The sequence below is a fragment of the Spea bombifrons genome, chromosome 2 (assembly GCF_027358695.1).
Source record: "Spea bombifrons isolate aSpeBom1 chromosome 2, aSpeBom1.2.pri, whole genome shotgun sequence".
Classification (NCBI taxonomy): Eukaryota; Metazoa; Chordata; class Amphibia; order Anura; family Pelobatidae; genus Spea; species Spea bombifrons.
Genome location: NC_071088.1, coordinates 56,651,964 through 56,664,693, shown reverse-complemented (window position 1 = coordinate 56,664,693; position 12,730 = coordinate 56,651,964). Strand labels below are relative to the sequence as shown.

The following is a 12,730-nucleotide window of genomic DNA, read 5'->3' as shown; positions in this document are numbered from 1 at the left end:
AACAGAAGCAGATGCCTCAAAATTCTTCTTGACGGCTGCTTCAGCTTTCTTCTCCATGAGGTCAGAGAAATGCGAACCATCTTCTAGTGGTAAAGTAGTTTTCCTAGAGACCCTCATAACCGCGGGAATCCACCAAAAGAGTAGCACAAAAGTTGGTAAAGTCTTCCTCAAAGGGAAATAAGTGTTTAACACGCCTAGACAGGTTAACTCTTCTTTCCGGATGCTGCCATTCCTGCTTGATAACATCAGACAGAGCAGGATGAACCGGAAAGGAGGCTGAACGCCTGGAGAAACTGGCAAAGAAGGGGTCGCTCTTCTGCGTAGTGATTTCTTCCAGATGCATCGCAGACCTTACAGCGGAGATAAGGGTATCAATTTCTTCAACAGGGAAAAGAAAATAACTATCTTCCCGGATCTCCACTTCAGATGAGAGCTCCTCCACCTCAGGATAATCAAATTCTGAGTCCGACAGCTGAGGATGATGATGACCCAGGAGAGTGGGATCTTGCCCAGCCGGAAGGGGAGGGTAGGAAGGTGCCGGGATTGCTTGATGAAAAGCAGAGAAGCTAGACTGCATCTCTTCTTTAAGCCAGAACAAAAACTCTCTTCCTCCAGCCGCCTCAGAATCTGCAACCGACTTTAGGCAAGAGGTACAAAGCTTCTTTCTCCAATCTAGCAAGGCTCTGTGACATCCAGAGCACTGCGCATGTTTAGTTAGGAGCCGACATAATAATAATAATACCAGATGCAACAACACCCAGAAAACCAGCAGGAACTAAAAAGAGTAAAGTACCAACTTACCTTCCAGTTAAAATAGCCAGGAATCAGGTTGAAAGCAGCAACAGCGGTAACTTTGCGCCAACATTTTCAAAATCGTCCAAAAACGAGGCTTGGAACACACAACCGGAAGTGCGTTATCCTCCTGGCCAGAAGTTAACGAGACGCCATGACACCTAGGATCCGTAATGCTGCACAGCGGCAGAAGACGCTGACCTGTACTCCTGCCGAGCAGAACGCGGGGAGGAGCAGGGAACAAAGGACTGCGAGAACCGCAACATCATCTCGCCAAGGTACTGTACGCGCTGGGCGGTGCAGGCACCAGCCATCTGGCTCTGGTGCAAGGGTATCCCCCACCAAGGGGGCTTAGCCCGGGGAACCAGCTCCGCCTGGAGCCAGAGAAAAAATAATAAACGGGAGACGAGTCCTGCCTACCTGATGTAGGGCAGGAGAAAAACTGAGGATAGCAGGTGGGGAGGTCCTTGTGGCGGTAGGGGGTGTTATGTGGTGTTATAGCCACTGGTAGAAAAGTTTTGGTGGGAGGTTCATGCCTGGGCCTGTTTGCTGGAACCTTGGGTGGGGGTAGGGCTTCGCGAGATGCCCTCTCATAGGTGACGTTTATGGTCTGGCCCTGGTTGATCCTAGCAAGCTTATGGGTGCTAGGTTGTAAATGTTTTTTGGGTCATTGTCATGTTAACGGACCTTTTATGTTCACAGGTTGCGTGGCAATGACTTTAATAAATTGGCCTTTTCATCCCACATTGGTGTCTGCGTTTTATTTGGGGGGTTAACTGCGCATGGCACAGCCCGAGAGTCGAGGCTTCCCCTGTCATGATGCCCACAGGGTCTGCATAGACTAGAAGGGGCCTTGACAGGAATGCGGAGCACGGCTAGGCCAGGGGGTCATATAAAGTTTAGATGGGAGGGGGAGGAAGTGAAGGTGGGGTCCTGGGCTGTTTTGTTGTGCCAGCTTACCCCATATGTTTGTCCCACCCTCCCTCCCTTTATATATTGGGAGATGATCATGTTTACTAATTTTCTCTGTTTCTGTTCTAGGCATGTTGTCACAGCCGGGGAGCGGTAGCTTTCCAAGTAGCCGGGGGTTGTTATGTGTTGTTATAGCCATTGATGGAAAGGTTTTGGTGGGAGGTTCCTGCCTGGGTGTGTTTGCTGGATCCTCGGATGGGGGTAGGGCTTCACGAGATGCCCTCCCATAGGTGACATTTATGGTCTGGCCCAGGGCCGGCCCTATAATTGGGCAGACTGGGGCAATTGCGGAGGAGAGAGAGAGGGGCACCGAATGGTTTTCGCTTACCCGCTCGGCGCCCCTCTCTCTCTCTCCTCTGCGGCGAGTCTCCCTGTTCGGTCCCGGTGCCGGCTTGTAATGCAGAGCGCCGGAAGTGACGTCAATTTCCGGCGCTCAGCATTACAAGCCGGCACCGTGGCAGAGCAGGGAGACTCGCCGCAGGACTGTTTAAAGGTAAGTACCGGGGGGGGATCGTAGATTATGGCATCGGCGTCGGCGGGGGGGGCGTTTTAAACTTTGCCCCAGGCGGCGTTAAGTCTTCGGCCGGCCCTGGTCTGGCCCCAGTTGATCCTGGCAAGCTTATGATTTTTGGGTCATTGTCGTGTTAACGCACCTTTTATGTTCACAGGTTGTGCGGCAATTACTTTAATAAATTGGTTGTTGCCTTTTCATCCCACATTGGAGTCTGTGTTTTATTTGGGGGTTAACTGGGCACGGCATAGCCCGAGAGTCAAGGCTACCCCTTGTCATATAAAGGAACAACAATGCCTTTCCAGCAAGTGAAGCTCGCTGGGGGTTGCCCTTCATGATGCATTATGAATAGAACTGGGTGAAAAGTGGCAATTTGCTTCAGCAGATGTTACAGTGGAAACCTTGCAATTTTGCTGTGCCTCCTGTGGGAATGCTGAAAAAGTCTGACAGCTCATCTGTGAATCACTGCAAAAGTGTTCACACGGAACTACCGTCAGCAATACTGGTCATCTTCCTGATGATATGTGAGCACTGGAATATGTGGCATGTATACATGTCTTTTGTAGAAAGGATTTTAAGCTTTATCCATTATAGTAACGGTCTCATAAACAGCAATTCAATTGCAAAACAAGCTGAAATCTTTGAGGGGGGAAAAAAACCCTCACGATAACCTGGTGTGCACCTCTTATAATGGGGGCTGTGGCTGTGTTCAGAATAAACCAATCACATTCAAACTCATGTTAAATAAAAGTCATTACACACCTGCCATCATTTAAAGTGGTTAATCACAAATAAAGATCAGCTAGTAGGATTTACCTGACATTTTCTTAGTTGCATCTCAGAGCAAAAGCCATGGTCCACAGAGAGCTTCCAAAGCATCAGAGGGATCTCATTGTTGAAAGATATCAGTCAGGAGAAGGGTACAAAAGAATTTCCAAAGCATTTGATATACCATGGAACACAATGAAGACAGTCATCATCAAGTGGAAACAATATGGCACAACAGAGACATTACCAAGTCCCTCCAAAATTGATGAAAAAGACGGGAAGAAAACTGGTCAGGGAGGCTTACAAGAGACCTACTGCAACATTAAAGGAACTGCAGGAATTTCTTGCAAGTACTGGCTGTGCGCTACACGTGACAACAATAATTCCAGAAGGTATGTTTGGCGCAAAAACAACACTGCACATCACCCAAAGAACACCCTACCTACAGTGAAGCATAGTGCTGGGGATTTGGGAATGAACAGTTCCAAATACCAGGAAATTTTGGCACAAAACCTTCAGGCGTTTGTTAGGAAGCTGAAGATGAAGTTCACCTTTCAGCACGACAACGACCCAAAGCACACATCCAAATCTACCAAAGCATGGCTTCACCAGAAGAAGATTAATGTTTTGGAATGGCCCAGCCAGAGCTGAGCGCCGGAATATGGCATATTTCGGTGCTCAGCATGAAACGCCGGCACCGCGACGGAGTCACGGAGAGTGAGGGGTGCCTAGCGTTTGCTGCAAACTTCACGAGCGACCGTTCGGCGCCCCTGTCCGGGACTTAAATTTACCTCTTTACCATAGTGCCGTCGCTAGCAGTCCCAGTCAGGTGCTAACAACGGCACCATGCCGTCGCTAGCACTACCTTACCTTGATGGAGGTCTGTGGACCCCCATCACCACCTACCCCGGTGATCTGCCCCTCACACTGAAGGGCATCACTGGGGCCACCCGATCCGGCCAGTGACGGCACGCGCAATGACATCACCACGCAATTTTATTAATAACTGACAATTGTCAGTTAAAGCAGTATGGGGGCATGCTGCTTAGATGCCTGTATCTCAGGCATTTAAGCAGCTACAGACCCACAACATATACCATTGGAAAGGTAATAAAAAATTGTAAGTTAAAAAATTTAAAATGTACAAAAAAAGTAAAAAAAAAAAAAGATAAAGATCAAAATTGCCTAGAGACCCCCAAATTAAATTATCTAAACATGGGGTTAAATATAGCCAATGGTAGAGGAAGGCAATTTTTGAAATCCTGATGAACTGTAAATATTATTAAAATCAGCCATTTAGCCTGTGCGGTACGTGAGTAACCATCTCATTCCTGGAGCTCCTTGCATTTTTACTGCAAAACTTATTTTTGCTGTAAAAGTGATTTTTTTTTATCCCTTTACCATCATTTCTTTGGGATTGTAAGGTGAAAGAATGGTGTGCTTCTGCGAGTGAATGTATGGAAAGTATGGTGTGTGCTTCTGCGAGTGAATGGAGATATGAAAGGCGTGTGAATGGTCAGTAATTAGGGTTGAAGCCTTGACATGGCATTACTGCTCACGTAAGAAGTTAAATTATGGCACAAAAAGTACACGTTTGCAAAAACTACACCCCTTGGCGCATCAAATGAGGGGCTGCATGTGTTTCTAGTACAAACGTGGAGTGCGCAAGACACAAATGAACATGTCGCTATGGTTAGAAAAAAAATCTTGTTAAAAAATTGTCTTAAAACATTTAGGGGTGATGGCTGCATTTAGACAGCTCTAGACAGCTGGAAAGTTAAATTATGGTACATAAAGTATATATTTTCAGAAACTACACCCCTTGGCGCATCAAATGAGGGGCTGCATGTATTAGTAGCACAAGACTGGAGTGCGCAAGACATAAATGAACTTGTCGCTTTTAATTAAAAAGATTTTTTATTTTTATGTGATATTCACGTATTTGTTGTGCACATCAGATTTGTGATACAAATACAAATAAGACCTCATTTGCTGCAGCTGGGCGTGTAGTTTCTAAAAATATATAGTTTTGTTGGCATATTTTAACATCCCGGGCAGCTAGAGCTGTTTAATTGACGGCAGCCACGCATTAAATTTAAAGATGTTTGTGATAGTTTTTGTGATAGTCTAGTAAATTTAACTTTTAGCTATAAAATATTAGAAAAACACAGTCTACTGTTCTCAATTTCAGTTTATTTTAGACTGGTTACCTACTACAAATATTTAGCAACACAGGTTTTGATATTAGTTTAGAAAAATAAAATTACAAACTAGTTTTTATTGAGTCGGAATGGAAAAAATACACTTTTTTCCTATTTTTGGCTTTATTTTGCAAACCTAATGAGACATACACATATAAAAATGGTATATTTGGAATCTGCTGGGTGTGCTGAAAAAAACAATATATGGTTTGTATAGTTTATTCCCAAGAAATGTTCTTCTAAACGCGTTTAAACGAGAAATGCACCAAAATGCTGAAAACCAGCTTAGCACCCAGGTGGGAAATGGCTTAGCAGCCAAGGGGTTAAAACATTGGGGTTTTTTTTGTTGTTTTAACTTTATTTAACATCCTCCATGTTAAATAAAGTTTTAAAAAAACTTTACTTTACATGAAGTTGGTCAATTCAATTTATCCCATCAAATCATACCTTTTTTAAAACTAGGCACCCTATGGGCATTTAGAACGCCAATATTTTAACTCTTTCCATGCGGGGAATTTTGTGAAGATATTGCACTAATTGTAGAACTTGCTCTTAATTTTTTTTATATATATATATATATGCACTTTTCTGGTGACAGTAGGGAATTATTTGTACATGTTACCATATTTTCTTTTACTAATCACACTGATTAGTGAGCTGGGCTCCATTGACCTTGCATGGTTGACCTGCATTCAACCTGCAGGAGGAGCGTGAGAGTTCTCAAGAGGGTCTGGATAGACCCTCTGTGAATTCATTCATTTTTCAGTTGGTGATGCCATTTTGTGAGTGGCAGCAACGTCATTCACTTGATGGCGCTTGCTCTTCGGAGCAATCAGAAAGCGATCGGGGTAGGGGGGGTTGTGTTGCTACATGCCTCAATATCGAGGCATGTCAGCAACACCGATTATGCTTAGCAAGCGATTGCCGTTCCCTTCCTAAGCTGTTTTAGCTAGCCTTCGGTGCGGCAGCGGCCATTTTTTTACACTTTTTGCCATATAAATAACTATAAAACATTATTTTTATCACATTATCAGTATTAAAATGCCAGAAAGCAAAATTGTTAAAAGGCCCTAAAAAATGAAATACATTAGACATAATGGAATCAAAACATTTGCTACTGCAAACATTTTTACATGAATTTTATTCAGTGGAACAAAACATTGATTATTCTTCCCGACATTCTTGTAAGAAACTATTATTTCTTTATTAATTCATGTAAACTAATTTTTTTAAAAATTTAATAAAAGGCATGATTTCTGGAGGCATATCATGGGGCACTCTGAATGAATGAATGGCCAATTCAATTCACCCCATCAAACCATATATGTTTGATTAGATCCCCCGAAGTGTTTCAAATACTGTTATTTTAACCACTTCCAGTTACTAATTCTACTACCAGACTACTACTACTAGAGTTTGTTTGTGTTTTTTTCCCACACACATTGTACTTTTGGTATGAATTAACCGCTCCATGTTCAAATACCACCCCAATATGTGTTCAGCAACATCTCTTGAGTACAGTGGTACCCCCATGCATGGCATTATTGAGTTGTATGGGCACTAAAAGGCCACATTTGGGATGTGTGCATTTTTCAAATTGGACATTTGACATGTCGTCATCCTGCCCCATGTGTTATTTGGGACATTGTTGAACCCCGCTAATTCAATTTACCCCGTCAAACCATATATGTTTGAAATCTCAACACCCCAGGGTATTTCAAACGCTGGAATTTTATTAAAATTTTTAATACATTATACCTGCTCTCACACAAGGATCTGTCTCTCTCCCTCACTAAAAGCAAATGAGGGATCCATAATGGATTCCGACTGGACAAATTATTTCTCTCCTGAGCAACCTGAATGATGGGTTACTCACTGGATGTTCATGAAATCCAACAACACCTCTGGTCAAGGACATCAAGCGACACCCTCAAACATGTGTATACTGGGGGCCACCATATTGAAAGACCACGTTTCTTTCAAATATAATGGCGCTCCACAGCTTAAAATAAGGATTAGGAAGTAATCGAGGTATTTTAGCAACATCAGCTCAGCGAAGGAAGCAATTCTTCCAAAACACTCTTTCCAGCGGTAGATGGCCATCATATTTGAAAGACTCTTGGTCTTTCAATATGATGGTGCCCAGCAAACACTTCAATTGTTGTTAACAGACTGTTTTTCCGTGACATGCTTGACACGCCAATTGTCATCAAGAGGTTAAATTATCCAACCTATTACACTTAATTTAAAAAGGAAGGTTAAAATGAAGATGAAGGGGAGGAGACCAGATAAAGTGAGAGGAAGAGAGCAGATTAAACCAGAAAATTGTACAGAATTAAATAAAAGCTTTTTCTCACTTATGTCCAGTTAACCTACTCTATACAGACTACTGTTCCTCCCTCCCCTGCTGCTCCATTGGGCCTCATTGTATTTCGGGGAGGGACAGGTGCCCCCTATTGCTCATATAACACATAAACAAATTTAGGTGTATATGCAGTAAGTTTTAAAGACAGACACATATATCATTTGGCAATAAGTACTTTACTCAGACTCCAGGATTAAATTTAGCATTTACAAAGCTGTTTTCATTTCCTTGTCCCACCTATCATTGTTTTTAAAAGAAAAGTATCCAGGGAGTGAAAATGAGGAAGCAGAAGTGTATACAAGTTTGAGACAAATAAAAGTGTGCAATTGGGAGCTTAGAAGTAAGGAAGAGATATGGGAAGGCATGCGAAGCAAAATGTTAACAAATTCCAGAGGAAGGAATAAAGAAATTGGAAGCTATTATAAATGCTTAATAAATGAACTTATAGGGTGCAAAACCTCTCTCTCTGAATCATCAGCTTTTTAAAAAGCTGAAATGATAATTTGTGTAACACCCACATTTATCTTCACCATCACATAAAATATAGCAAGGGATGATCCATGTTCATACTCCTCAACATGGTAGGCTCTATAAAGAGCACAAAATAGATTGAAAATGTAAGTACGGGAAAGCATGAAAGGTTTATTTAGGTAACCCATGTATTGTCATAGCATTTAGAAATTGCAAATTGCATGTTTTTACAGTAAAAGGGTTATTGAGGGAACGTTGGGTGTCTTTTTGACTCTTGTACTGTAAGACAAAAGCCAGTTTTTGGGTCCTGGTTCTGTATTATATCCAGAGGATTGTAACAATTAGTGGTTGTGCGTTTCTGGGGATTTATGTTTTGGGAGAGGGGCCTGTACTAGTATAATCTTTGTTCACAGCTGTCGCATCCCATGGTTGCTCAAGAAACTCTGAGGTTTCCTCTGCAATCTGCCCTGGAATCCGGAAGTCTATAACTGGATGATCTCCCTTGGGAGGTATGTAGGCAGTTGTCCTGTTGTCAGGAGGGCAACCAGTGCCCTGTAGAAACTGCAAGAAATTCTCCTCAATGGAGCCCTCCCTACTTGGCAACCGAAGTTCATCTTCACCCGAACCTTCCCTTTTGAACAGACAACCCACCCAACGCCCTAGTTCATTCCGAATTTGCCGATTGAGGCAGCCATAGAAAATGGGATTGGAGACAAAGCAGAAGAACCCCATCCAGGTAACCGCCCACTCTACTCGTGATCCAGGGGGAGGAGGAGGGGAGCGCAATGCAGCATATAATTGGAAGCTAAAATAGGGCAGCCAGCACAGCAGGAACTGCCCTCCTACTGCAGCTAAAACAGCCGCTGCTTTCCCCCCACTGCCACCTGCCATTCTTTGCTTAGGAGTCCCGCGCGTGGCTCCTGAACTTGTCACCATAGTGGAGCGGCTACTGAGGGATTCTGAACGCCGTCTCTGAGGGGAGGTGTCCATCCATGTTGGCAGGGGACCCTGGTTAAGAGCTGCAACACGTGCCACCTTGAACATGCTGCAGTAGACAACAATGATAATGGTGAGAGGAAGCAGGAAATAGAATGAGGAGTAGAAGAGGAGGAATCCAGCTCTGAAGACACTGTTGCCCCCCCCCTGTAGGCTGCAGTGTCCTGGGGCTGGAGGGCTCCAGCCCAATACTGGTATGAGCGAGGTCAGCAAGGCCTTAATCCAGACACCTGCTAGTACCCAACTGACCAGTCCCATTGTCATCTTGACTTGGTACTTCATGGGATGCACAACATAGTAGTATCGCTCAATGTTAATGGCAGAAATCGATAAGATCCCTGTGCTGGTCAGGCAAACACTCAAAAAGAGGTAGGCACGACAGGCCATCGGCCCCAAACCCTGTCCTTCATAAATGGAGGTTCCCTCATTCCCTGACAACATAGCCAGTGGCATAAGGGTCAGTGCAGCCAGAAGATCCACCATGCACAAGTGGAAGACCAAAACAAACTTCCTGAGGGATGGGGTCTTCATGATGACCCCCATTACTGCCACATTCCCAGCAACTGCCAGCAGGTCCATTAGAAGCATGATGAAGAGAGACCCATAATGAGTACTGGTAGGAGAGGGACCCATTGACTTGTTGAAGGAGGAGTTCCAAGTGTGAGAGGCAAGGGAGGTATCCATGAGCAGGATTAAGATAAAAGGTCACCATCCCTCTTCTATTCACAGGACCATCATCCATCATACCCCAAGGATTGAGGTAAGACCTGAGAGAATCAAAGGGGTAGATGAAGGCACGTAAGAGGGTTCTATAGACAGGGAATATGGGATACAATTAACAAAATAGGAGCTAAGAAAAGAAAATGTAGAATGGTAGAGGGCTAATGGGGATAAAAGAAAGGGAGAAATTAAAGAGTAAGGTAAAAGGAAAGAAGGGGAGAAAAGAAGAAGGTGCTCACAATTGTCACATTTCGGACAAGTATTTCTCAACAATAGTTAACTCCTGCGGAATTGTCTGTGACAAGGTTTTTCTCTTTCCAACAGCGCATCACTCTTGTGTGAGATACATTATTCCCCACCTTGTTGAGTGTTTTCACTTCTCACAGTCTGTTATTCTTTCCTGCTGTCAGTTACTCATATGTGTCATATTTTAATACAAACTACAGAGGTTTCTTTTTATTTTGCAGATCATTATTCCTTAAACTAAAATATTGCTTTGGATAGCACAGCAACTCATCTGTTAGTAGTCTAAATTTCCTCTGCAGAGCATCACAGCACACCATTTTCTCCCAGCAATTACCTCCTCTGATCAGGCATATCTTCTTCCTGAAGACCTACAGGTGTTGTGTATCAACAAATAAATATGCAGGCTTGAGGCTTTTTGGTTTGTAGCCTTTAATGAAGAATAAGATGGTCCTTCTGCTTTATCTTGGCTAAAGCTGTTCATTTAAATCTTGCAGGCTGCTCGGCAACTCTGGAGACCTGCATGGGTAATTATGAAGGGTTAATTTAGAATCCGTTAGGGATGGGGGTATCAAAACTGAGACTTTGTTATACAAGAATCACGAATCATCGGTGACAAGATAGGGTTAACATTGACCAAATATTTTGATTTTTCGTGTCTCTCTTTATGCAGATATATACAAACTGTTCAATGTATTAAATAATTGCTATATATTTGTGTACTATATGCGTATTTAACCAAATCAACAATCCCTTTTTCATAAGGCATTAACCAGACTCCCCTAAGATTCCAACCCCACCAAATACCTGCTTAACCACTATCATTTATATTATACACCTGCATATAGTTATCCCACCTTCTCACAGTTCGGATATCTGACATTGTTTATTATGCATAACAGAGCTAGCCATGTTTGAACCACTTATGTACAGTAATGATCTGGTCAGAGCCACCTCTGCCATCCCCATATACCTGTCTGCAGGAACCGGATCTGTATCCAAAGAGAAGGAGCCCAGAGTGTCAGCTCAGCCCATAACCATCTAATGCACAGCACTGCAGTAAGGCAGCCGTGAGGCGCAGGGTCCTAGAAACTCTCATATTTGCCCACAGCATCGCGATGTGTAGATAGCCTCTCAAGTGCCTGAAACAGTATCTCAATACTATGTAGCATTAGTATTATTCACAATGTTCATTTTTGTAATTTTATGACAGGCGGTTGGGACAGAATGTTATGTACCTTAGGAACCAGTAAACAAATGTAGCAGACAGTTCATTCGGCGTCTGCTCCAAATACATGGCATCAAGTTACATAAAAAAGGTAAAATGGCAGGAATGAATAGGAGCTGTGGCTGTCAGAGGATTCCCCTTGCTCTATACTGTGCAGATCCTGCTTGAGTAGAAAAGCTTAGAGTCTACAAAATTCAAATGGATTTTTTAAGTATGACATCAATAGGGTATTAACCTAAAGCAATTTGGGAAAGGTAAGGGTTGTTTGGCACTTTATCTACCAACCACTCACCCTTGTGTGGTTACAACTTGGCACAATTGTGGTTACAGTGTTTCGATTTAGTGTGGTATTGACAGACTCTGCACTCTTTTCTATTTATATTACTCTTGATCATGCATTTTATTATTAATAGTCTTTGGTTACCAAGCCTACATTTTATAAATATATGGAGCAGTGTTTGATATGTTAAATAATATTGGATCGGTGATATTGACTAACCATGGTAATTCCTCTGATTGGTGTGTGTGTGTGTGTGTTCGTGTAATTATTAAATGTGGGTGTCCTAACATGTGGAGTTCTTTTTGTGTGTGCTTGTGCTACTGACTAAATGTGGGAGCTACCTCCCTCCTGTGAGATATTCACTGGAGCAAGGAACCTCTCTGTTTTGTAATGCTACCAGATTGTGGGGACCCCCTTCGGTGTAAAAATGATTGTGAGGAGTCTATCTTATTAGATGGTGTGGGGTACGTTTACAAACTGGTTAAATGTATGAGCACCTTTCGTGTTTGTGTTACTGACTAAACAGTGTGAATGCGACACTGAATGTCGAAGCCCCTGTGCGCATTACAGTGTATACATACATACAGTGTAAAAATGTCTACCATGCTTATAAATAAATAATGACACTTAATGGGTTCGGTGTCTCCCCACTGAACAGCATCCCACAGTCCTTTGTTCTGGCGATGTGAGGGACTCATGAATATTCAGAACTGTCACATGACCATGTTGCCATGACACAAGGACCCAAAAATACATCCATTAAAAAAACGAGGCAGCAACAAAGGGCCTTGAGTGACAGATAGCAGGATGAAGAGATGGCTACAGAAAACCATGAAACAGTACAGCATAAAGAGGGACAGACACAGCTGTGTGACATCCAAACAAGCAATGAGAAAGAGGTGGCTAGGACACAGAGAAAGCGTGTAATAGACACAAATACTGGCCAACATGCCACATATTATGCATTTATACTTTACTAGACAAAAAAAGGAGTTGCTCCATGTTGATATATAAACCACATGCGTATGGCATGATGACAAAACATACATATAATTATAAAATAAAAAGAACTGTTCCACCAGGACCATAACTTCCACAGGGCAAGGACGTTTGCCCAAGGCAATATGCCTCTTCCCCTACTTTTGCTTCTCTCTGCTTCCAGAAGCCGACGAGTCATCAGCGC

General features: G+C 43.0%; 1 protein-coding gene across 1 annotated transcript; it reads right to left on the bottom strand.

Moving 5' to 3' along the window:
• Positions 1 to 8,406: 8,406 nt before the first annotated feature.
• Positions 8,407 to 11,126, bottom strand: GPR61 (G protein-coupled receptor 61). Its single transcript, XM_053454312.1, has 3 exons — positions 11,013 to 11,126; positions 10,377 to 10,558; positions 8,407 to 9,885 (listed from the first exon to the last, which is right to left on the bottom strand). The coding sequence occupies exon 3, from the start codon at positions 9,758 to 9,760 to the stop codon at positions 8,447 to 8,449; it is 1,314 nt and encodes a 437-aa protein (XP_053310287.1). The 5' UTR covers positions 9,761 to 9,885; positions 10,377 to 10,558; positions 11,013 to 11,126; the 3' UTR covers positions 8,407 to 8,446.
• Between the last annotated feature and the right edge of the window lie 1,604 nt (positions 11,127 to 12,730).

What these genes read in the sequence shown, in the direction of transcription:
- GPR61 (XM_053454312.1), bottom strand. Translation starts at nt 9,760, where the DNA reads ATGGATACCTCCCTTGCCTCTCACACTTGGAACTCCTCCTTCAACAAG.